At 34.3% G+C, this 27,614-nt stretch overlaps 1 protein-coding gene and 1 long non-coding RNA gene across 2 annotated transcripts in view; one reads left to right on the plus strand and one right to left on the minus strand.

Moving 5' to 3' along the window:
• Positions 1-157: 157 nt before the first annotated feature.
• The window catches only part of LOC123948236, a 30,649-nt gene continuing 3,192 nt past the window's right edge, over positions 158-27,614 (minus strand). The window contains exons 2-3 of the long non-coding RNA XR_006819938.1: positions 19,139-19,251; positions 158-290 (exon numbers count right to left, since the gene is read on the minus strand). This is a non-coding gene — a long non-coding RNA (uncharacterized LOC123948236). The remainder of the gene's footprint in view (positions 291-19,138; positions 19,252-27,614) is intronic.
• On the plus strand, positions 285-27,470 carry CCDC82 (coiled-coil domain containing 82). Its single transcript, XM_046014868.1, has 7 exons — positions 285-773; positions 1,246-1,447; positions 12,706-12,798; positions 14,622-14,746; positions 17,637-17,807; positions 21,400-21,585; positions 26,550-27,470. The coding sequence occupies exons 1-7, from the start codon at positions 357-359 to the stop codon at positions 26,613-26,615; spliced, it is 1,260 nt and encodes a 419-aa protein (XP_045870824.1). The 5' UTR covers positions 285-356; the 3' UTR covers positions 26,616-27,470.

The raw sequence follows: 27,614 nt of genomic DNA on the forward strand, positions 1-27,614 counted from the left end.
TCTGGTTATCATTATTATATTCCTAATAACTTTATTTTGTAGAAGCTTAAGTGAAAATGGTACATGTTAGAAGACACGACACAAGGAAAAATTCTAAAACTCAAGAGCATGAGCAGAAATCTCGAGTTGATTAGAGGCGGACTAAAAGAAGTAGCATCTCACAGTTACTTGATAGTGACGAAGAGCTTGACAGTGACGAGTTTGACAGCGACGAAGAGCTTGACAGTAATGAAGAGCTTGACAGTGATGAAGATCTTGATGGTAACAAGGGGTTTGATAGTAATAAAAAGCTGGAAAATGAAAGAGAACTTAGATTAATTAGTGTTAAAAGTGAAGGTAGTAACTGTGAGCATCTCATGAACACTGGCAACAGTTCATCGTATGAAGAAGAAAAGAACAAAAACAAACATAGAAATATTGACTTACCAGATCATGAAAAGCATTCAAATCAAGAGGATGATGATCTCAACAAACACACCAGACAAATACTAGAAGAGGACTTAGAAGAAGAACATATCAAGCGAGGGAAGAGAAAAAGGATCTCCTCTGTTATGTATGACAGTGATGAGAGTGATGATAGTGATATCCTAGTTAGAAAAGTAGGTGTTAAGCGTCCACGTAGAGTGGTTGAAGATGAATGTTCTTCAGTCGAGATGGAGCAAAAAAAGCCTGAAAAAACTTTAGCTGCGAGAAAGAGAGAACAACTCCAGAAACTGAAAGAACTCTCAAAACAAAGATCTCGTCAGAGACGCAATAGTAGTAGAGATTTTGAGGTGTGTTATATTTTATTGGTTTTGTTACTGTTCTTAAATTTTTCCTTAAAGTATTAATTTTTATAAAAATCAAACTGTTGAGTCTGTTCTATTTCTCAATTCTTGAATTTAATTTTTCAATCAAGTATCCTTGAACATGTTTTCACTGTTGTGTCTAATATACTGTTTTACCATGAACCTCAGTTTATCTCTCTTTTAAAATTGAAAGACTGTTTAATATGGTCTTTCTCTTTTTAACTTATAATCTTAATATCCACTTTAAACATTTTATATCATTTACCAAGTTATATCATCTTCTTCCTAATCCAAAAAGTTCAACATTTAATATGACAAGACTTTTTTTTAACCTTACAATATGAAGTTAATTTCCATGGATCATTGTTTTGGTTTCAGATTTAATCTTTTAATTTCATATCCGTACTTACAATTTAAAGGTACAAATTTACTGAAGGATATGTTTTAATTTAATTAGGACTCTGAAAAGGAATCCTGCCCAAGCAGTGATGAAAATGATGATGAGGAAGAAGATGATTACGAAGATGATGAAGATGGAGATGATTATATTATTGATGACTTTGTAGTTCAAGATGAGGAGGGTGATGAAGAGAATAAAAGCCAGCGAGGAGAAAAATTGACTACATCACAACTGAAATTAGTAAAACAGAATTCTCTTTGTAAGTCAATATCAAGAAAATGTTTTACGACTTGCTCTAATCATGATATTATATCAAATACCAAATCAGCCTTTTACTATCATGTTCTAAGTCACTGATTAGAAACTGTGGTTTTATTTTTAGGTAATTTTGTCACTCTGAGAATAGTCTATTCTAGTATTCTAGTTAGTTTCAGGAACCCTTTATACTCAAAAGTTATTGAGGACCCCAAAGAATTTTTGTTTTTGTGGGTTATATCTAAGAACATTTATCACTGTAGAAATACAAAACAGAGAAATTTAAAATACATTTATTTTTTATTTACTAAGACTTTAAACTAACATTAATAAGCTTGTTACATGTTAACAACATGTAACATGTTACATGTTAACATAAGTAACATTTTTATTAAAAAAAACTTAAAAAATAAGAATGGCATTGTTTTACGTTTTAAAATAGTTGTATTTAATACATAGCTTAATAGAAGGAAGCTAGGTTCTGATACCTGCTTTTGCATTCAGTGTATTTTCATGTTTTACTTGAAATAAATGAGAACAGTTTTGCTTCACACAGATAGGTAGCTGGAAAAGGGAAAAATATTTTAAAAGTATCTTCAAAATAATGTGGATATTCTTTTTGTCACTACACCACAATTCAGGTGATTGTCTCTGAAAGTTAGTTGCAGTATGGAATCGGAAACCATACAAATGAGTTTTTAGTACTTACTTACATTGCATTCCATTAATTTGTCTTGCAGTTTGAATGGATCTTTTACCTATACATGACTTCGTAACATCATGCATTAATCATTTGGAAAATACTGGTTCACTGGGTTATGTAGATCTTCCAAATGTTGGCACATTTCTTTATATAATATTTTCAAAATCACATTTGTTGATTTTACCCCCAATCTTATAAAAAAAATTTTTTTAGGTATGGGGAAGCTGTCAAGCTCACAGTAGTAGCAGATACAAGTTTTCTAAAATTCTGATTTCTACTTAAAAATCTGTTTTTTTTTATCTTTTTTAATCTGTTTTTAATTTTTTTAATCTTTGGCAAGAGATACTGTGAGTTCTTGAAATCACAGGTTTCCTTTGCTCTTTTTTGAGAAAATTGACAAATACCTGCATATCCATTGTTTGTCAGTCTTTCTTTTTCTTTTTATCTTTCTTCCTTCCTCTCTCCCTCCCTCTTTTCTGTTTTTCTTGCTTGCTTGCTTGCTTCTTTCTCTTTATATAAGTAGGTAAACTCTGCACCCAGTGTGGCACTTGAACTCAAAACCCTGAGATCATGAGTCACATTCTTGTGTGCTTGGGTGGCACAGTTGGTTAAGTATCCTGAGTCTTGGTTTCTCAGCTCAATTAGTGATCTCAGGGTCCTGAGATCAAGCCCTACACTGGAGAGTCCACTTCAGATTCTCTTTCCCTCCTGTTCCTGCTCTCTCTCTCTTTTTCTCTCTAAAATAAATAATTAAAAAAAAAAAAGTTGCATGCTCTACCAACTGAGCCAGCCAGGTGCCCCTGTCAGTTGTTCTTTCAAGTAAATGTGGCGTCTCATGATAAATGAGGCTTTGTCAGCTCCCAACTCAGTTTTTCCTCAAAGTATGATTGATCATACTATGATGCAACCTAGGTACTTTATGCATATTTCTCATTTCATCTCATTGAATACTAAAAAGGTGTATGTTCAAGATTTAATAAAATTAATATTTTTTACTACTTCATCAAGGACATTCTTAGTGAAAGTAGCTTTTTACTGAATATATAACAATGATGACTACAGTGATTACTAGTGGTTTGGTGCTACTGCCATGATTCATGTTATCCAGCTGCCTTACCTATAGTTACTTTTTGTGCCAACATTGGAAATGTCAACATGGTAAGAACAGCATGATTATCATAGTGTTACTATTTTGACCTCATAGATCTCCTTGAATGGACTTGGGGACTTATAGGTGTCTACAGACCACAGTTTGAGACCCTGACATTTTGGGGTATCTTAAAATATGTATTATTTTTCTAATCCCTATAATTGTGCATAAATTCAAAGATTGTTTTTATGATGTTTTACAACTCTGGTAGAAACAGGCTATTAAGTGAATACATTTTTCTTTATTTTTTTCTTCAAGAATGGATTCTTTCCAGTTTTTTAAATGGCCATATTTACTAAAATTATGTGTAACATGGTTCAATGTCAATCTCATGATTTATAATAAAATAGTAGATTAAGGTATGAATTAAATTTCAAGAAATTTATCAGTTACCAGTGATAAGCATCTATATTTCAAAAGTCAATGACTACTTTCCTTATTTCATTTGTTTGCCTGCCACCTGGACACAGAAATTTTAGGGAAACTCAATTAGGACATATCCCATCATTCTGATTATAATATCTAGAATGTGATAGAACATTTTCTCAGTAATACCTACTCATGCCTATTCCTGTTAATTAATGAAAATTAAAGTTCATTACTTCTCTATTCTACATCTCTATGCTTACTTTTGTTTTTTTTTTAAGGGACAATTTTAGGTTTACTAAAGAGTAGAAAGTACAGAGAGTTCCTATATAACCCCTCTCACACACAGTTTCCCTATAATTAACATTTTGCATTAGTTTGGTACATATGGTAAGACTGATGAGCCAATATTGATACAGTATTAACTACAGTTCATATTTTATCTCAAGGCTCACTCTTTGTGTTGTACATTCTGTGGGTTTTGACAAATATATAATGTTCCATCATTACAATATTATACAGAATGTTTCACTGTCCTCAAATTCTCCTGTGCTCTACCTATTCATTTCTCCCACCCTCCACTGAACTCCAGGCAACCACTGATCTTTTTAATGTCTCCACAGTTTGCCCTTGATAGAATGTTTTATAGTTGGAATTACACAGCATGTAGCACTTTCAGACTAAACTTTTTCACTTATAACATGCATTTAAGTTTCTACCATGTCTAAATGTGGCATGATAGATTATTTCTTTTTATCACTGAATAAAATTTCATTGTATGGATGTACCACAATTTGTTTATTCATTCACCTGCTGAAGGACATGTTGGTTGCTTCCAAATTTTGGCAATTATGAATAAAGCTGCTATAAATAGTTGTACGCAGATTTTCTATGGATACAAGTTTTCAACTCATTTGGGTAGATAATAAGGAACTCTGTGCTTACTTCTACTATTGAGCATCTCTGCCTGAGAGAAGAATCTCTTTTTATACAATACATTTTACCTTGTGTGTTTGTAATCGCAACTTCTTCTGGCCTTATCCTTACAAGTTGTCTTTTCTCAACTTGTAACCATATTCATGCCTTACTCCCTTGAGTTGTATGTTTCATTAACCACTATTCAAAATTGTATCCTTTGTTCCAGTTTCCCATTACCTCTACAAAGCATTGTTGGGCTCTTGCACCCATCAATCCAGTGAAATTTTTCTCACTAAAGTTAGTGATTACTTCCTAGTTGCCAAGATGCTTTCCAGTTCTTATTAACGTGGTATTGTTAATGTGCTTTGCCACAAGCAATTGATCACTCTCCCTTTTAGAAAATTCTCTTTAGCTTCCATGGTACCATCTTGTCTTCCCCTTTATAATACTGCTTTCCTCTTTTTCCACTTGCCATGTAAATATTAATGTTTCTAAAGGTCATCTTCAAACTCCCTTGCTTGTGTTTCAGGCAGTCTCTTCCCCATAACTTTAGCCCAGTGTATGGACAAAAATTGCCAAACTTTTATTTCTAGCACAGGTTTTCTCCAAAGCCTAAGTCATGATTTTTCATCTTATTGAACATTTTCATCACGGTATCTTTCAGACACCTCAGAGTCATTATGTGTAAAACTAAATTATTGAATGTTAACATAAAGGAGTTTTGGGGTGGTGTAGAACTATTGTTTTTTGTTTGTTTCTTTGGTTGGTTTTTTTGTTTATTTGTTTGTTTTTTGGTTTTTGTTATTGTTATTGTTGTTGTTGTTGTTGTTGTTGTTGTTGTCATGGTGGTTACAGAACTTATGCATTAGCCCTACAATTGTACACTAAAAAGAGTGAAATTTATGGTATGTGAAAAAAAAAAAACTCAATAAAAAGGACCAAATAAATGGGCATTCCCACTTTCAAAAAATAACCTCAATGGTTAATCTACTTCACTTCTTTTTGCATTTCTCACACCATTTAAAGTTGATAATAATGTATTGGATAATTTATAGGAACTCATTGTTAGTTGGATGGATGGATGATTAAATTAAGCTAAGTATATTGGCTAAAGGCTCTTGGATCTATACTTCAAGACAGAGAAATGTCAGATGTGATCAGACTTCTTAATACATCAAAGGAAAACAACCCCACACATTTTAGAGTGATACTATATGACTTGTTTTTAATACTTATCAATATTTATGTCATTTATGAATATAATAAATACAATTAAGTATAGGCAGTTTCCAGTTCATCAGGGATTATGTTCTAAAAGTCACTGAGGTTAATTCTTATACTTTAAAAATATATTTTCTCATTAAATTAATAATGAGATGTGATGAATAGTAAACACTACACTATTGCTGGGTTAGGCTGTAATTAGGCTAATATTCCCAGATTCATTCTCTTCCCAATCTCTATAAGAACACCGACAACATATGACCACAATTTGGGAGAAACATTTCTAATTCCAAATTCACTTCTCATGTGAGAATCAATGAATGGCCAATTCAATTTTACCTTTTTGAAGAGAACAGCTCTACTAAAATGAAGACCTTTTATCACTTACTCATCTGCCATTTGGCTCTGAGAGATGTATCTGTAACACCTCAGAATAACTTCCTCTTCCACTATACCTTTGAAGAAGTTGAAGACAATCATGGTCTTTTTTCCTTCTCATAAATCCCTGTATTTCTCTAAATTTATTTTGAGACTGTAGCTCCCTGAAAAGATGTGATAAAAAGTAGAGGGATAGATTAGCAGTGGTCCACTGTATTCTAGACCTATAATGTTCATATGCTAATAATATTATACACAGATAGATGGGAATAACCTCCAGATTTGTGGATACTGAAGATTATATTGCTTTTCCAGTATTCTATCATATGTTCAAAGTGAGAGAGAAGGAAGTATAGACAGAAGAGTACATCTAAGTCTACTAGTGCCTTACTAGATAAATACTTGCTAGCATACTGGAAATTAGACTAAAAGAAAACATTAACTTAGTCTCCACCTAGCTGTTAAAGAGAATAATTCTGTCAGTATAACACAGGGTGTGCCTAACAGTCTTGCAACCATTTATATTAAATATTAAATTCTAGAATTTTCCCTTTTTTGTAGGATGAGTAAAAAGTGCCAATGAAATCATATTGTAGCACAAGGGAAAGGTAAGGTAACATTGCCCTGAAGACTTAGGAAGAAAATGCCTGTGAAAACTGTCTCATTAAATAAAACAGAAGAAAATTGTATAAAGCATTTGCTTTACAATCTCTGAAAAGGAAATAGGAAGTTGTAAGGAGAGAACAACTTGAGGGGAAATAGAGCTACCTAAGATAAGGATAAGTTGCTAGAAAAATTAAAAATATAAAGTCAGAAATGAAATCTATACTGAAAGATATAAACAGCATAATTAACAGTATAGAAAATCTCATCAGTGATACATAGGTTAAACCCAAGAAGTACTTCTAGCATAGAGAAAATGAAAACAGTTCCAAAAGAGAAGATAATACATAAAGGAATAGAAATGATCCTATTTCACAAATTTCAGGGGAGGAAATACAGAACAAATGAAAACCTAAAGGAAGAAAATTCTGTAGCTTTAGTGGGAAATGTAAAAGAAGATTTGAATGTGCTAAGAGGCATAGCGTGTTTTTGGAACATGGGAAAACGTGAATTCAGAGGTGTGATAGAAGAAAATATTGTTGAGTTGCTGGACACACGTATTTATGCAAGTTAAGGAGGCTTACATCCCAGTAAGTGAATGAAAATAGATTTGCAAATAGGCATATGGAGGAAATGCTTTCCTAATTACAAGAATGAAGAAAAAGTTATCTAGCCATCTTTTTTAGAATTTTAAAAATGGTTTAATACAGGGGTGCCTGGCTGGCTGGCTCAGTTAGGCGGCCAACTCTTAATTTTGGCTCAGGTCTTGATCTCAGGGTTTTGAGATTGAGCCCTGTATCAGCCTCCCGCTCAGCATGGAGTCAGCCTGAGATTCTCACTCTTTCTCCCTCTGTCCTTCCCCCTCATTCACACTTATTCTGTTTCTCTTAAATAAAATCTTTTTAAAAAATGGTTTAATATATTATTTCCAGTAATATGTCAAAAGATAAAAAATCATGTCATAATTTTAATAGATTTGATTAAATCTATTTCTATTTCTATCAAAAAGCATTTGATAAAATTCAATGCCCATATCTAGTTTAAAAACAAAAATAACAAGTCTTAAAAGATTAGTAATATGAGTATTTGTCCTTTACATAACAAAGAATATTTAAAACAATATATACTGCTAATGAAGCACTAGAGATACTCACAGGGATGCCTGGGGTAGCTCAGCCAGTTGAATGTCTGACTCTTGGTTTCAACTCAGGTCACGATCTCAGAGGTCGTGGGATCAAGCCCCATGTGGAGCCCTGTGTTGGTCTCTGCACTGAGCAAGGAGTCAGCTTGAAGATGCTTTTCCTCTGACCTCTCCCAACTCATGAACGCACTCTCTCCCCCTCACTTTTTTTCTTTCTCTAAAATAAATTTATTTTTAAAAAGAACAAAACAGGGGCACCTGGGTAGCTCAGTGGGTTAAGCCTCTGCCTTCGGCTCAGGTCATGATCTCAGGGTCCTGGGATTGAGCCCCGCATTGGGCTCACTGCTCAGCAGGGAGCCTGCTTCCCCCTCTCTCTCTGCCTGCCTCTCTGCCTACTTGTGATCTCTCTGTCAAATAAATAAAATCTTTCAAAAAAAAAAAAAAGAACAAGACAAAAATTTTCTACTTTGTTCTAGATGTTTTGAACAATATAATGAAAAAAGTAAAAACTATTAACTATTGAAAAGGAAAAGGCATTATTTGAACATAATACAATTATATATATATATATATAATAGCTTATGTGTATGTATACACACACACACACACACACACACACCTATAAGTTTCTGACTCATTTAACCAGGGATACAAAGTTAAGAGAAAGCATATGAATAGATTGAGAACAGAAGTTGAGGCATCATACATTTCCATAGTTTTCTTAGTTGTTTTTTTTCCTGTTAAGAGTAGAGAAAGAACCCAATTTCTTGCTCTGTCTCTGCTTTCTTACACTACTTTCATACCTGCGTTTCAAAAGAAAGTATACCAACACTGTGTGCTTCTAAGAAAATATTTATATTCTCTTGGTTCTTGAAATAAACATAGCAGTAGCAAGACCACATCCTTCTCAGGGTTGGGGGAGAAAGCAGAGTCACTGCCCAGGAATTCCCAAACAGTGTCCCCTTCTATCCTGCTCTGTGATGTGCTAGGAAGTTCATTTTCTGCACATTGTAAGAGAATCTGACTATTGGGAATTTGCAGAAGATCTCAGAAAGATGACCAGATTCACAATAAATATGTAAAATAGTTTTCTTTATGCTATCAATAATTATTTAGAAGATAAAATGAAGGACAAGTCCATCTATAGTAGCAAACAAAATAAAGTTCCTAGACCTAATCTGAGGAAGAAAAGCATGACTTTATAGGTACAAGAATGAACTTTACTGTGAAATAGCAAAGAAAACATGAATGCAAGAGACACTGCATGTTTCTGGAAAGAAATAAATAGTGCAAGAAATTATTTCTTTGGAAATTAACCTTTTGGGGGTGGGGTGGCACGGGAGACAGAGAAAGAAAATCTTAAGCAGTCTCCATGCCCAGTTCGGTCTGATGCTTGGCTCAGTCTCGCAACCCTGAGATCACAACTTGAGCGGAAATCGAGAATCTGACACTTAACCAACTGTGTCACCCTGGAGCCTGTGAAATCAACTTTTTGATTCAACTTTGCAAAACAGTGCTAAAGTTCACCTGGGAAAAAATGTATGAGAATAAATAAAATTAGACAACAAACAGTAAATCAGAAGGGCTTGCCCCACCAGATATAAAAAATTATCGTAACATTTCTGTAAGTAAAGCAGTGTAGTACTGGCATGAAAATGACAGGTACACATTAAGATCATTGGGAAAGGTACATTAAGATCATTAAGAAAGTTACTCGGCGCTGAAGCAAAATCTTAGCATGTATGATAAAAGATGCATGGAATATAAACAGAATGTCTAAACTACCCTATGACTGAATATGAGGAAATTGACTATCTTGGAAAAATCAAGTTATGCATAAACACAAATATTATTGATTTTCTCCTGTATTCTTTTGCAATTTTTTTATGATCATAGAAGAAAAATTTAAATGATATTCCTAGGATGTTTCACAGAAGCTCATCCAATATAGGGATCTGAACACTGAAAAAAGCTCTGGAGGAGTCTAACCTTTAATCCTGATTCTTCCTCTATCTAATTGTTCTTAGGTAAGTTCTTTCAACACCGGGTCATTTCTGAAAATTCTAAAATGTGAGATATTTGAGGGGTTCCTGAATGGCTCAGTCAGTTAAGTATCTGACTCTTGATTTCTGTTCAGGTCATGATCTCAGGGTTGTGAGATCAAGGCCCACAATCAGGCTCCATGCTGAGCGTGGAGCTTGCTTAAGATTCTCTCTCTCTCTCCCTCCCACCACCCCTCTCAAAAAATAAAATAGAATAAAAAATAAAATGAAATGACAGATTTGAATTATTTTCTCCATTTTCCCATCCAAGTCTTAAATTCTATGTTCTGAACTAAGTTATCAAACCTAACTACCATGCAGAACAACAACTACTTGGGGGATAGTAGCATGAAATCTGGAGTCACATTGTTTGGGTTGAGCACTGATTTCAATACTTACTAGCTGTGTGAACTTGGGGAAATTTTTCATCCTCTTTGTATTTATTTTCTTAGCTAAAAATAAACTGAGGGTATTGATAGTACTTCATAGGCTTATATTGAGAAAGAAAGCAATTCATGTAAGTACATGAAACAATACCTGGCATATACACGCTCAATAAAATATTTTTTTCAAACTGAGATGCCAGGAGCTTAATTCACCACCACCCATCTATCCACTCAGGCCCACCAAAACTGAGGCCTTCCTGACTCTTTTGAAAGAGATTCTGATAGGCATTGGTAGGAGAGAGATTCTGTGGTTAGGCAAAAATTCTCCAGATGATTCTGATCCTCTGCCTTTTCCTTTTACTCCCAATTCTAAAGAAACAGCATCAAGGTCTTTAAAATGGAAAAACAGGGGCACCTGAGTGGCTCAGTGTATTACAGCCTCTGCCTTTGGCTCAGGTCATGATCCCAGGGTCCTCAGATCGAGCCCCACATTTGGCTCTGTGCTCAGCAGGGAACCTGCTTCCCCCTCTCTCTGTCTCTGCCTGCCTCTCTGCCTACTTGTGAACTCTGTCTGCCAAATAAATAAAATATTTTTATAAAATAAAATAGAACAACAGTTCCCAAACTCTATAACAGGTGAGTAAGGTTGAACACCACATTCAAAGACTGATAAAATCAGTGGGATAAAAAATTATATTTCAATTTATTTGATAGTTACACTTAGGAGCACAAGGGATGAATTTCATGCTTTATTCCCCTCAACATGTTTGTTAATATTCCCAGAATATTTTTACCTTAATATAGTTTGGGAAGTGCTAGAGAGTTTAAATGCAGTTTAACACTCACAAATTAAATCATGTACCAACACTATATTATATCCAGAGGCTGATGAAAATCTAACCTAATCTAAACTGAATGCTAATTGAAGTATTATTTCACTTTCTAACTACATTCTACGATTTAAAAAAAATACTCATAAATGGCTGTGATCAGTTCTTTTGTAATTTACTATTGATCATAGGCACTCTAAAGTCTAAGGGCCATGGTACAAATTGTCTGCTATTGGCTATTGTCATTTAATTTTATTACTGCTTTATTTTGGCCACATTAGTACTATAATAACATGCTTTCTTTTTTTTTTTAAGATTTTTTTATGTATTTATTTGACAGACAGAGATCACAAGTAGGCAGAGAAGCAGGCAGAGAGAGAGGAAGGGAAGCAGGCTCCCTGCTGAGCAGAGAGCTCAACGTGGGGCTTGATCCCAGGACCCTGAGACCATGACCCGAGCCGAAGGCAGAGGCTTTAACCCACTGAGCCACCCAGGCGCCCCAATAACATGCTTTCTTAAAAAAAGATTGCATACTAAATATTTTCCTGAAACTTAGAGTTATACAGCCCTTTTAGTAGCTAAAATATAAGGAAAAAATATTTCATATTAAAATTCATCTTTGTTTTATTTCAGTGAAAGCAAGGTCAAAATTACTCATAAATGCTAACATAGGTCTTATTTTGCTTAAATTTCTCACCAAGCATCATCCATTTTTCCTGAGATGCTCAGGTTGCCCCTAATATTTTTATAGGTGCCCAGGCCAGAGCAAATGTTCTGTGGTGACAATTTGGATCAAGGAAGAGGTTGCATTTGATAGAGAATATTTTTACAGCCATAGTAAACTTTGACCCAAGAGCAATGGGAAATAGTAGGGACTTTCTCTCTTACTATTGCATGGCCCATCACAACAGATAATTCCATGGACTACAGTGAGTTAGTGGGAAGGTAGTCTGATGTATTTGGTATGAGGAAGAGAAGATAGGACTTTTCTAAACTGATAAGGCAAATCCTAAATCTGGAGCAGCAGAAAGGGAAATGGAATTTTTATAGCCATTGGGATTTTGGGTAGGGTCGTAATTTCTTGGGCAATTTCATATGTACCATGTTTCAGAGAGAAGGAAAGGAGTTTCAGGTACATATTGAACAATCTACGTATAAAAGTGTTCTCTCTTGCTCTCTCACTCTAATTGTTGATAATTAAACTTAAGTCCACAGGGGATGATTTGAGGGGTTTTTTTGGTAACATATCTCTTAATATTTTCTGAATAGTTTTCCCTTTATAAGTTTGGAAACTGAAGATTATTTGAAATAACAATTTGAAATTTTTGGATTAGAAGCAAGTAAATCTGGAAAATGGATATTTGCTCAGTGACCAAGACAAGTCACCGAGGCAGCTATAAAATTAGGATAATGAAGTGAATTCTCCTACTCATAGTATTAATTTCTTAGAGAAAGGAACTCATTTTATTCAGGGAATTGTTTATCTACTATATTCTAATATGTATTTAAAATTAATTTCAGATTCCTTTAGTGACCACTATACTCACTTTGAAAGAGTTGTGAAGGCTCTTCTGATCAATGCTTTAGATGAATCTTTTCTGGGAACATTGTATGGTAAGTTAATACAAATGGAACAATTAGAGGTTTTTTTTTTCTTTTTCCAATTTTTTAACACCCTACTAATGTAATGTAATATAAGATAAGATAAGATAAGATATATACTTAAGCAAAACCAAGAGACCCATTTTAAGGCCCTCTAATTTTTCCCTCTAGGATCAGCTACCCATTCACATCAAAAACTTTTTACTGTTTGTTATTTATGATATGTGGAAAGTACAAAAGAAACATGTCATGTTCCCCTGCCCTTAGAGGGAGAGTGTACAGTGAATATGAGGATGTAGGACATAGACTGAAAACAGCAGAGTAGTTCAATAGCCTTGTGTTATCCCAGACTCTCTAAGCTCATTGAATTTCACCAACAGTTATATGCTGTTTTATGCTTTTGTGCCTTTGCTCATGCTGTTCCCTCTTTAAAATGAATGTAAAATTGCTTTCACTGTGAAAGCTACCATGACCCACTCAAGTAATATTTTTACACCCTCATTAGTGCTCTCAGTGTCCTGGTGGTACTGCTGTATATACACTTTTCATACTGCATTGAAATGTATTTTTGCCTTCCTCCCTTCTAAGAGTACAAGAAGAACCATACCTTAGATATACACTTATCCCTTGCATCTAGCACAGAATCTGGAAGTTAATAAAGACTGAAAATATGTTGTATTGAATATCTACCTAATTGCCTAAGTGAGATTTTGTTCACATTTTATTGAACAAGTATTTATTGAGTGCCTAAGGGTATTTATTTGAGGACTGGGGATATGCAATGACTATGACATGCAAGATACCTGCCCTCATGTTGCTTAAAGTCTAGTGGAAGAGACAGACCATGAATGAGTAAACAAATATATAACATAATTTTAACAAATATATAACATAATTCTTGGGGAAAAAAACCAAAAACATAATGGTAGGTTAAGGAGACCCCAGTGTTATAAAGATAAGGAAGGTATCTCTTAGATTGGTCAAAGAAGGTCTCTCAAGAGGTGACTTTTAAATGAATGAATCAGGGGGAAAGTAATGCATAGATTTATCTGAGAACACAGTAACTGCAAAGACCCTTAGGTAAAAGTAAGTTTGGTGTGATAGATGAATGCTATAGAAGTGGAGTATATATCCATGGGAATATTACCCAGCCATAAAAAAGAATGAAATGTTGCCATTTGCAACAACATGGATCAACAGGGTATAATTCTAAGTGAAGTCAATCAGAGAAAGACACATACTGTCTGATCTTACTTGCGTGTGGAATTTAAGAAACAAAACAAATGAACAAAGGAAAAAGAAACAAACAAACAGACTCCTAACTATAGAGAGCAAACAGGTGGTTACCAGTGAGGAAGTTGGTGGGTAGATAAGTGAAACAGGTAGAGGGAATTAAAAGGTACACTTACTATGATGTGCACAGAGTAGTGCGTAGAACTGTTGTTAGTGCATTGTACACTTGAAATTAATATAACACTATATGTTAATTTTACTGGAATTAAAAGAAAATAAGTTTGATGTATTCAAGGAACAAGTAGAAGGCCTCTATGTTTTTTTTCCTTTCCCTAGTGCTCTGATGGAATGTTTTTTTCTTCATAAATTTCAGATGCTTCTAACCAGTTAACCAAGTATCTTTCTAAAACCATGGGAAGAAATCCTTAAGTATTTAATTACTTAAATGTTTCCTAATAATGTTTCTCAACCTTGGCACTATTGGTATTTAAGGCTGGATAATTCATTGGTGTGGGGGCTTAGATAGATAGAGAGATAGATAAATATTTCCAAAGGGCTAAATGATTATTTGTTGTTGTCATTGTTGTTGTTCCCCTGAACAGATGGTACCAGACAAAAATCATATGCACAGGATATGTTGACATCTCTCCATTATTTGGATAACCGCTTTGTTCAGCCTCGTCTAGAGAGTTTAGCTTCTAGAAGTCGTTGGAAAGAGCAATATAAGGTATATGGTTTAAATTGGTTTTACATTTCTGGCTGGGGGGGTTGGGAGTGGCAGACCTATCAGGATTTAAATATCCAGTTATTAAACTGAATATTGACTGAACACTAACTGAATAATCTTCTAAATTATTGGCATTTTTCTTTGTTAAATAATCAGCTTGTTTCTCATGTTTTCTAAAGGCTGCTATTGTTTTAAATATTATAGTATTAATTACATGTATCTGGTAGTTAGGTAGTTCTAAATGATGAATAACTTTAGAACATCTCCAGAGCTTAGCCCATCTATTTAAATGAAGTTTTTCTCACAGAATATTAATTATTGTTTCAGAAAAGAGTTCCACTGCTAAAGAAGTTTGAGAAACAGTGGGTTTAACTTAAGCTTAACTGAAGGACTTTTCAAGGAACATTAATGTGTGAATTATACTGTAAATCTTCAAGAGGGTGATGTAGAATGAAATACTTTCCAAATTTGTGTTTTCCTTTGAGGCTGCTTTTCATGAGCTACCTTTTATCACCTCCTAGAATAATGGATTTCCATAATATAATTTGGGAAACAGTGGCCTAGGTTGTCTTTGACATCCTTCTTGACTTTAAGGCTTTGTAATTATTTGTAATTAAGATTTTGTAATTTTACCAATTTCAAGAAAGCATCTTTTTAATTTATAAGACTTATTATATTCCATGTTATCTCATAGATTTCTATTTTATGATCTCCAATAATAGAGGCTATCTTATATAATTTTTAAGGGTTTTTTTCTTAATCTCCCTGCTTCTAATATTCTATCTTCTAATGATTCACAAGAGGGGGGAAAAATGCAAGGCAACAGAAGTTCAAGTTCCTAACAGTCCTTCTAGTACTTAAATCATTAGCTGATCTACCTCATTTATGTCAGGAGATTTGGCTCATCCAAGGCCTGTTCAGTCTTGAGTTACCTGATAAATTAGCCACAGATGGTTTAGGTTTAAGGGACAGTTATGGGATTACAGAAATAGAAGACTTCAGTTTGGAGGATGGCTGAGTTTAGGGTCACCATATATATCTTTTTGACTTTGCATGGGTTTTTAACCTTTCTAAACTCCAGTCTCTTCCTCAGATACAGAAAATATTTGCCTACTTTAAAGGGAAATATTTACTTATCTGGAAGGTAAAATACATAGCACAGTTCTTAGAACATGGTATAAATAGTATTTTCTTTAATAGAAAAATAGCACATATTTATTGATCACTTAACTTTTCCAGAGAATTTTCGTGCAATGCAAAGTATCTTATTTGATCTTCAGAGTAACCCCATGAGGAAGGCAGTAATCTTTCCTTTGTTTTAGAGTTGAGAAAACTGTGACTCCGAACACAAGGTTACACAGCTAGTCATTATCTAGGCCAATATTTAAACCTAGAAATCATAAGGTCTTAGTATTTCTATGAATCCAAAGCCCATGCCACTCTGCTATATTATGCTTAACTATACCCTGGTATATTATGCTGAATTTGGATTACCTGAGGCTGATAAAGTAACTGCAAGACACAAAATATTAGCTTAAAAATTTAGAGACATGGCAATTCAATATGATCTTGATCAGAAGTAGCTAAGTTATGCTGCAAAAAATAAGCTATGTGACAGATCAGCAATGAAAATCTTAACAGCTTAACCCAACAAAGCTTATTTTTAGTTATATTTTATGTCCGGTGTAAATCTACAAGTGCTCTGCATATTGTAGTCACTCACAGAGCCAAGCTGATAGAGCTTTCATCTTGGATGTGCTTCCTTAAGTACCACAGAAATGAGAAGGGAAAGTGGTTTAGTCACCTAGTCACTCTAAATGTCATTCTGTAAGTGACATGTGTCAAAAACTGCCATGAAATATGAGAAATAGTAAAAGTGGACAAAATGCAATGAAGTTGTGAATCATACAGTGTTAAAAAGGAAACTATTGGTATACTGAATATTTAATTACTATCAGGCCGATAGAGAATACTAATATGGATTAGTAGCCCTGCTAATATGCTCACTGTACACAGTTCAAATATTATAGTAAAACCTAATCTACACTACTAATTATGACAGTTGTATCTAGCACAAGCCTAGAGTGTGAGCAAAAATATACAAACAGAATTAATTGCACAGCTTGATAAAGCTTATTTTTGAATGCCAAATATTTTCTCAGTTTGCTTACTCATAGCTAATTCAGCTGTTAGACTATCCATATCAGTGCTGGCCACCTCAGTCCTAGTTCCAACTTGCTGATTTTCATAGGCCTTTTAGTAAGTAGCCATAAGACGATCAAATCATTTCTGAAATATTTTGTGGGAAATAGGATATAATTTACACTGTAGAGACTGAATGTGATTTGGTTTTTCTCAGTTTTTGACTAAGCTAAATGAATTCCATCTTTTCATTACAGTATCCTGAATTTTTGCTGCTCTTTTTTTCTGTTTTTAACTATAATATCTCATTTATGCTAATTAGAGGTAAGAAATAAAGTCTGTGAAGAACACTATTTAATAGTAACTCAAAAGTAGGAAACTAATTTTTTTTCTAGTCTGGTTTCTTGTCATTGAGCAACCTAAATTATCTTTTTATTTAAAGATACCTTGTCAAATATCTACTGTGTGCTTTGTGTTAAAGTAAGGCATAACAGCATGTTTTGCTCTTATGTCTTACCCCATTATTGTGATTCCCAATGTGGGAATCACACTCTAGGCTTGTGCTAGATACAACTGTCATAATTAGTGTAGATTAGGTTTTACTGTAATATTTGAACTGTATACAGTGAGCATATTAGCAGGGTTACTAATCCATATTAGTAACTTGGCTAGGTTCTTTTTATGTTTTACTTTGTTGAGGTCTTTTCCAGTCTTGGAAAGCTTCATTATGTTTTTCAATTTCTTCCAGGAGCGGGTGGAAAATTATTCTAATGTAAGTATCCATTCGAAGAATCCTGAAGACTGTTCCTGCCAGGCCTGTGGATTGCATCGCCATTGCAAATACTCAGTGCACTTATCAGGAAAGTTGTACAACACCAGGACTATGGAAACAGATGACTTCATGTCACATGATAAACAGGTATTTTTCCTCTCATTTTAGTTTTAAGTATTTAGAAATTTTCAATACCTAGCTTGCACAAATAACCCTGTTATTTTTACAAATGGAGAAAGCACTAAGAGATGTGAAAAGAGTACAAGGAAAGGTATACTTTTTGAATGAAAAAAACATGTCTAGCATATGTCCATGGCAAATGCACTCCTAATTCAGATCCTAAACTTTGTGTAAGAACACATCACCCAACCTGCGGGGAGGGGGAAGGGATGCAGGGTGAGAATGAAAAGAAATACAACTAGGGCAAGGGAAGCAAAAGTCGCCTTTGTGTCCAAAGGAGAATTTAACCCAAGTGGAAAATTTTATTGCAGATATCTACCAAATTGACATCCCCAGGCAAATTATTGAAGATGCTTGTCATCCTAATATGAGAATAGAAAGAAAACGATGTTTTAGCCTAGAATATATCAGAAGTGTGTCAAATCTAGATAACTGACAAATACTTAGATGCTATTAATTTTGAATGAAAAGACAAAACTGAAGAAAATATTGGAAAATTTGAAGAAAAGTATTTGATAAAGCAGTACAGTATAAAGAGAGAAGTGTAGGTGTAGTCTACTTCTATTTATTTTTTAATCTTTATGAAAGTATTGCATTTATAAATGCAAAAATATTAATATTGAGCACTTCCTCTGGTGAGTGTGTATATCCATGAAGGGTGTGTGTTTGGGGGGGGGCTCTTAGAGTTGCCTCTAAATACTGCCAATCAGTTATTAAGCTAGAAATAGATTATTAATCTAAATCCTTCTACTACATAGGGTAGTATGATTCCTTAGTACTAGTGGCAATAATAGACCAGATCCCTCTAAACAATCTGCAAGAATCACTTAGAAAGTTTACATGGGTAAAATAAATTCAAAATTAATTTTAATGCATCATTTGGCAAGTTACTATAAAAACACATTTCTTTTTTCAACATAGTTAATATGCAAATCTCCACATTATTTAAAAACTAATCTATGATTTTTTTATGAAGTAAGACACATAGACCCCTAATAAAAGTGATTTAATACTTTAAGGATCATATTCTATTGTATAAGCCAAAAATAGTGCTGTACATTAGCTGTCTTTGATGTCTACAGCTAATCGTGGAAAGGGAAGTGAGTTAGAAAACCATTTCTGGAGTTCTGATATTCCTGTGAAAGGATAAAGATTCTGTATAAAATACTTATTCAAATATCTAAAAAATAAAAGCAAAGAACATTAATATGCTAGTCACACAATGGAAAAACATCAAAGTTAACAAATGTATTAGAAAATGATTATTCTCCATCTAAAGGTATACAATTAAAACCTACCTTAAAGTGCCAGCTGATAGCTCTCAAAGTAGCAAAGTATTTTAAATCAAATGATAAAATGCAGTTCTGTCATGGCTGCATTGAAACTGGCAGTTTCATGGACAGTAAGATTCCTAGAGATAAAAAGATCGAGATACATCTTCTTAGAATACTAGATAACTACATATAGCCAGAATCATAAAACTATACTTATTCAGTGCTGGTAAGTTTATGCTAGGCAAAGTAATGCAATAAAAGCAGATGACACAGTCATGAAGTTCATTGAAGCATTTACCCTTTCTGTGAACACTTACTAACAATGGTTTAGGCTTTTAAAATTTATCACATTTTGGGGAAAAATTTTAGAGTATTCTAAAGGGAATCTTGGTTTTATTGGTTCATTGGGTTTATTGGTCTTCATTAGTCTAAGTATCTGCCAAGAAGGTAGGAATTAGAAATGGAAAGAAGTAAACTATAATGTTAAATATTTTCAGTGGGTATTCTTGTTTTGTATGGGTAAACAAAAATTTAAATAAGGATTTTTAAATACCTCTCCTTCCTTCTTGCCCCAACTTAAAAATTTTACACAGATAAATTCCACAGTTTTGGGGAAATAGAAAATACAGTGTGGTGGAAATTTTTTAAAACTTATATTATTCTTTATTGTACTTTATCCAGAACTACCATAGGAGACTTCTCCTACACAATCTACTTTTGATGACAGAAATGGAGAGACAGGGTACCCCTAGTGGCCACTGCAACTATTGTGGTACCTTTTTCACTCAAAGTAAAAACAGAGGTATTGACAAGGGAATTGTTAGAATTGATATGACTGGTTTAATGATAATGTTTAAACGGGAAGTTTACTAGGAGTAAACACGCAATGTACAATGATACCTGATTATTTCTAATCATCTGAAAAACAGAAGGGTTTTCATAGAACTTTAACAGAAATGTGAACATGGTTTTCTTCAGCTTTTGAGGATTTTTAAGAAAGATTATAAGATGTTCCAAATACCATCTTCACAAGATGATGCATCAAACCTTACTGTTGCTGATCACATGTAACTTTTATTCAGTTTTTCCAATACAGTCTTCATTTTATTACTGTTTTTTTGCTCATATACTCAGATTATTTATTGAACTCATCACCTCTGTGAACCTTGTTGTGTGGCTTCAGAAAAGCAACACGGTTCTTTGCAGATTGTCACAGTACAAGTTACATAGATCAAAGCCATAACTATACCACTTGTACTAAACTCATGAAAGTATAATCCATAAGTTAATTTAGGCACAGAGACAAATACATAATTTAACAAGGAGTTTGTCTATTTCCTCAGGTTACTCCGTGAGAAGAAGATTGATCAAGTAATAATGTGTTTAGTTGTAATGTTTACTTTTCAGTTTTACTATTTTAGTGTGTATAACAGAGTACATTCTGAAAGAGGAATGTTCTGGTTGGTTGATTGCACAAGAAAAATATTCTTAATCATAAAATTCTGGAAGTCCATATAAATATAGAAATTAAAATTCTCCTAGTTTGCTAACAATAAAGTATTAATGTGTTATAATCATATCAGAGTGACTAAGGAAACAAATATGACTAAACACAAAGTTACTTTTTAATTGATAGAATTTTTTTGGAAAAAATTATTTAGTGAAAAACTGCCAATATTGAGTATAACCATATACTTATAACTCTTATTACCATAAGAGTTTATTTCCATTTTACATGTTACTTCTAAGCTAGAAAAATATCGTAATCCAGGCGTTTTTAACTCAGTAACTATGTATATACAATTGCTTGAATGCTTTTCTTGCTTTCGGGTATCTCCATCCTTCTGTGTTAAAAGCCATTTTTCTCCTCCTTCTCAAACTTGGGTAGCTGTCTTCTGAAGACTCAGTTCACGCATCACCTACTCAACGACTCTTCTCATCTCTAAATTGGGTTAATTGTCCTTCCTCTCTACCTTGATAGCATCTCTTGCCCAGTATATGACACATTGTTCTGTAATAATTTTTTTTCTCCCAACACTGTAAGCTCCCCTAATACAAGTAGTACATCTTTCTAGTGCTTAGCCCAATACTTGAAACATAACAGATACTCCTTTTTTTTAATCTAAGTTATATAATGAGAGAAGGTAAAGGAACTATTGTATAAACATTTTAAAAATTAATAATGCATTATCAGATTTTGCTAATATACAGCAAGAAAGGCTATATAATCATTACTATATTTTTTACTTCATTTGTCAGATAATAATGTTTATTTTTTGATTTAGGTGTTTACTGTTGGCAGAATTTGTGCTGAGCGTACCAGAATTTATCATAAACTGAAACATTTTAAGTTCAAACTGTACCAGGAATGTTGCTCCATTGCAAAGACAGAAGAAGTTGAAGACGAGCAGGTTAAAGAAACAGTGGAAAGAATTTTCAGTCAGTCAAAGGATAGTGGCTGGATTAAGGAGGTAAGGTGAATATAGAAGAATCATCTCATTCATAGATTCTGGAGCCTAATTATGATCAGCGAAAGGATACAAATGACTAGAAGACACTGAATTTTAAAAGAGAATCTCTCCTTCCGCCCCCACCCCCCCGTCTTTGTATTTTCTCTTCTTCCACCCATTCCTTTCATGCTTATCATTGTCCAACCCTGAACACGTGCCCTGATGTTCTAAGCATTCCTTCAGCTCATCAGATAAATTGAAATCAGCAATAATACCGTCCTGTAATGAAGGGCCTCTGTCCTTTCACTTTTATATAAATGGTATTCCTTACATATATATTTAGTTCCCTTATTTTCTTTAACGAAGTGTAGGACTCACCTCTGCTTGTCTGCTTCCTATTCTTTAGAACAGTTCTTGTGACCTGAGAGTGAAGAAGCACCTGGTGCCAATCTGAGGAAAGGATCTCGGCTGCCAGTTCTAATACCACCCACATCCTCTTCTTGAGGACATGGGCTGAGCAGTGAGCACTGTAACTGAAGATCAAGGGGAATGCAGAGGTTTCAGGCCACGGCACTGATTTTGATTCCCCCAAATCCTGTTGATCACTAAATTTGATATCAGGGATAAAGTGGGGGTTTTGAAGAGTGCACTGAATTCCCGAAGATCTGCTGGCAGCTCATAAGCTCTGGTCTGCTCACAGAGCTTTTAGAATTGCTTATGGTACTTGGAAAGAATGCTAATATGATTGCAATCTTCTAAAACAAGCCTAGTTATGTGAATGTATGAGAGAAAACATATAGTAGATTTGCAGGCAACTCAGATCAACTGTATATTTAATCTTAAAAAAAAAAAAAAGGCTGACTTAAGATCTGTTGCCTGGGTTATTTATATCATAAGGAATTTGTAAAAGAGGAAGATAAAAAAGAAGAAAGCTTAGTGAATAAATTATAAGCAAAGGGAAAGAAAAAGAGAACAAACAACAAGAACTTGTTAGGACATGTCATGTTCTGCAGAGGTCTCCCAGTCTGGACAGTGACATCAGAACTTGTTTCCCTCTGACAATTATCCTCCCACCACAAACCCCACCTGGTGATCTCTCTGCATCCCCCCCACCCCCAATCTGGACCTTTCTGTAGTCTTTCTCTCATTTTACTCTCCTCAGCTTTTTATCTTTTACTTTGCTTTGACTCCTCTCCCAGTGCTTTCCTTCCTGTCCTCCTCTGTGTTTTCTATTTGCCTTAGGGAGGAACCATTACTTATCCAGTAAGTCCCGTCTTCATTTTCCATGATGATGTGAAATTCTTAGCTACTTTTATTGGGGCATTTAAGGGTTGCCAACCCTCTAGTGGAGTTGAAAAACCTACTGGGACACCATTTTTTAAAGAATTGTGTACTAGGTATAGAAAAACCACTGTGCACATACTGTACATATTATGTAATAATAGTATATATTAAGAAGAACATTAAACTTCTTGCAGAGAAAAACTAAAAACACTACTAGATCATGTACCTTAGAGAAAGATTAACAGGGTTTCTAACAGAAGGGAACTGGAATAAGAAAAAAATATTCTTAGGAGGAAAAAAGTCAAGTGTTCTATTAAACTTCAAGAACAGCACACAGCATTGGGCAGTTATTTCAAGTTCATGTATGTTGAGGACAATGTGCACATTTTTTTCCACATGCAATACCAAAGAGCTTCATTTTCTTTTTGGGATCCTTCCTGCTTTAAAAATACTTGTCTATGGATTTTCTCAAAAGATGTCCTAGAGACTAAAGTTTAGAGCCACTGTAAACCCATATGCAGCTTTCTGTGTGGTGATTAAACTTCAGAATTTATCAAGTGCTCTGACATTTCGCAGCATCATTCCACCTACCCCTCAGTGTGAGTGTCCTTGTGTGATCCCATTGCATGTGCTTGTGACACACACCTTCTTCTTTGGCTGCAGGCTTATGGTCATAGTTACCCTAACCCTTCTGAATGCCAGGGCTCAGTGCTGCTCCAGTGGCCCCTTCTGTGGCCCTTTTTCCTCTTACTTCCTTATTATTATGTCAACCTATTCTTTTACCTCATACAAACTATCTGATCCTGGCTTTCCTCCTAGTTTGTTTTACACACCTTGCTTTTTCCCTTACCTGCTCCTCCCTGCTCCAAGTGTTTCTCCAAGTGTCTCAGGATATCTCAGCATTTCTTCCCAAAGATCTGTCAACTGGACTGACTTCATTCTTTTTGTTCCTTCTCCTAACAGTTGAGCTAGGATGATCTGTTCTTAACCTAGGATGATGTTAAAGGGTAGGAGCTACCTGAGTGTAAGAAAGGAAAGGGTGATAAGAAAATTAAAATAAAACCAAAACAATAATAAATGTAATAAAAATAATTGTCTCATTCCAAATTAGACTGGAAGAACATGTTATCATATACCACTGGCAAAATTCTAACAGGTGTTCTTATTAAGAAGGAAGTGAATGTGATGATGGGATTTCCAGAAAAGTTGAAGATAGGGTTATTGGGATGGGGTGGTGAATACATGAACATCAGGAAGTGGAGAAAGTAGGTCAATAAAAGTATCAAGTCTCAGTTTTACAATTGTATGTAAATTTTAAATGTATTACATAAAGATTGTTACATAAGAAAGAATTTTAAATAATGATTTGATATCCCATCCCTTCCTGAAACTCCTTATGCAGGCTCTTCTTCTTTCCCCCTTTAGAACTTCTTTCTTTTTCTTTTTCTTTGCTTTTCTTTCGCTTCTTAAACTGATGTTTCTCAAACTGTGGCTTTAACTACCTATGTCAGAATCACCTAGAAGTTTGTGGAAATTGTGTAGTTCCTAGCCTCATGGCAGTCCTGTTGAATGAGAATCCTTGGGTTAAATGCCCAATATTTAACAAATTAGGTGATTCTTAAACAAATTGAAAATTGAGGGCCACTGCTTAAAGGTACATTGTAACTCTAGGTTCCCTTCTCAGTCTCTCTATAGCTCTCTGCCTTGACAAACCCATTCCTTTCTATATAGCTCTCTGCCTTGACAAACCCATTCCTTTCTTCACGTCTAACTGCTGTTTCTGAGCAGAAGACCCCAAACTTCTTTTATGTTCTGACCTCTTTTCTCACACTCATTTCCACAGTTCCAGCTGTTTTAATCAGTAGGTCCATCCTGGCATTCGAAGGGGTTAACAGAATAAGATCGAAACTCTCCAGATTTTCAGTAAAAAAGAGTGATGGAACCAGAATCTTTAGGTGGAGAAAATGACCAGGAAATACGGACTGCCTTCTGAGTTTCACTTTTCCTTTGAAGGGCTTTCTTTTTTCTTACTAAAGCTGACCCCGCCTCACCCCCCTTTTAAATCTAGAAATAGCATTCGGTTAAAAAAGCATAATGGTTAAAAGCATGGATTTAAATATTTTCTAGGAGTAGAATTTGGAGGCAAATTACTTTATTTCTCTAAGTTTTCTCTTCAGTAAAATGGAATTAAGACAATAATAGAGTTTTGATTGGGAAATTAAATGATCAACACATTTTAAGCATTTAATACTGGACCTAGTGATTAGTAAGTGATCAGTTAATGTTAACTGTTATTAGTAATAAAAGCAAGGAGAGGTTTCCTTCCTTTTCTTAATATAACTAGGATAGATTATAATTTTCCAGAAAAAAATTTAATGAGGAAAAGAAAGTATAAAAAAAGTCAAACTTTTAAGGTCTAGGTTTCTAATTCTAGAGTACTTTACTTCTATCTAGTAGAACCTAAGTTCTTGGTCAGAAGAATCCCTAAGTAATCCAAAGGTTATTTCCCCTCCTGTTCTTTTCTTCTTTCTTTCCAGAGAAGGTGATCCCGTCAGAGATCTTTGAGGAGAAAAAAATTTCATGGCCCTGCCTAGAAGGAAAACACACTCCTCCTATACTTTTTCCATAGGGTCCTATTACCACAAAAGTCAGGGTCATCAGGATCTCTCTTCTTCACTGGGAATAGAACCAGAGTTCATAAGTGGAGAAACCATTAGGTCAGTTAATCTCCTCAACTGAAGTCAGCAGTTTGAACTTTCCAAATCATCTGTGGAATTTCCAAATCATCCTGACTCTTCTCTTACCTTGTCCTACCTGGTCTTGACTCTTCATCTTCATTGGTTGTCACTTGAATTTGGAATCTCATTACCTAACTTATTACAATAGATTCATAACTAAATGCCAAACTATTCTAGAATGATGTTTTACCATTTTTCTTAAAATACACCCCAGATCATGTCAATCTCTACCTTAACACTTTAGCAGTTTCACATTGCTTGTCACATTATTTCTAAACTCCTTCACCCAGCATTTCATACTTTTTATTCTGTGACTACAACCTCTTTGGTTCAGTCTCCTCTCTCTCCATTCCCTCCCAAACCCCTCAAATTATGGTCAAACCCTATATTTGTTGCTTTTTTACTGTTGTATGGACTGTTGCCCTTCTCCCACCAAATTTTGCCAACCAAATCCTTTCTCCCATGACAGTTTTAAGTGCTACTCCTTCCTGATCACCTCAACTAACCGTGGCTATTCTTCTGAACCTTCATACACTGTCTATATAGTTTTTTAAGGCACTTTTTATTGGTGTATTACCACTGAACTCTGGCCTCCTTAGGGACAGGGAAAGCAATTTTTTTGGTACCTAGACAGTCATCAGAAAGTATTCAATATATGTTAAATGTTCAACAAATTTTTGTTGAATAAGTTATTGAAGTTGTTATACTTTTATAAATATGATAATAGAAAAATTATATTTTATAAAAATATGAGATTAATAATAATGTTCAGCTTGATTTCTTTCCAATACTTTGAGTTAGAAATGCTTATTTGAAATTGTGTCCCTGTTTATAAGACTTTTGTTCATGATTATCCTGAAATGAGAAGTGAACATGTTCCTGTTTGTGTCTTATAGATTGAAAAGGCCTACCTTATCTTCTTTGCTTTGAGTAAAATAACTAGCTTTTTTATTATATACACAGAAATATGGTCAACTTCAAGAATATCTAAATTGGGCGGATTACTTTCAAGATGAGAAGTTTGACTGAATTGTAACACATTTCCTTCAGAGAAGATTTTATAAATTCCTGTAAATGTGAAGATCATGGGTCTTGTTTCTCTGTATCATGTGACATATGTGTATATTTTGTGTGTATTTTCATGGCAAATATCTTGTTTAAAACATATATTCATCTTAATTTCCATGAAATGGCACTCTACAGTCAAATAAAAGTTTTATCTGCTGTACATAGAAAATATTAGCCTAATAATTTTTAAGTAAGAGTATTTTAAAGTTATAAAACAATGCCTTTATAACAGATGATTATCAAGCAAATGAGCTGGTCATGTCCTGTCAGCTTAGTAGACAAATACTGTATTTTAAAAGTGAACTCAGACTAACATCTATGTGTGTTTATTATTGAATCCCTACCCAGATGTTTTTATTATCCTTTCACAGTATTAAATGATCTGCACTGATATATTCTTTACTGCTGTCATTATCTAATTCAGTGGGCCATGGAAGAAACCTAATGTTTCGTTCAGTTCAATCCCCTCATGTCAGAATCAAGACTGCAGTTTACCCACTCTAAAGAGGAGTGCTTTTCTCCTTTTCTAAGGAGTCTTTCAACCCTCATATTCAGGAATAATTTCATGATATATATTTTCATGCTTCATAATGTTCTTTCTATTTTTTATTCAATTTGTCTAGATGCTAATGATTGAGATGTATTTTATTTATTTTTATCCATAACCCTTCCCATATATGTATTTATGTTAGGATCCGAAGACCTCAGAGAGACAAATTCAGCCAAAAATAGTTTAAAAGCATACTTTGGCATCTGCATTGCTTTGCACATCTAAATTTTCCCATAATATAATAAAGTGAAATGGTTTCTTGGTGACCAAATGGACCCTGTCTATTCTGTATCTTTAATTCTTAAAGGTAATATCATAGTAGGATCTATTTTTCGGTGCAATTTTATATATTTGTTTCTGACCTCAAGTGTTGACTGAACCTGGCTTCAGTTGTTATGCGGTTCATGCAT

This window comes from Meles meles, chromosome 8 (genome assembly GCF_922984935.1).
Source record: "Meles meles chromosome 8, mMelMel3.1 paternal haplotype, whole genome shotgun sequence".
Classification (NCBI taxonomy): Eukaryota; Metazoa; Chordata; class Mammalia; order Carnivora; family Mustelidae; genus Meles; species Meles meles.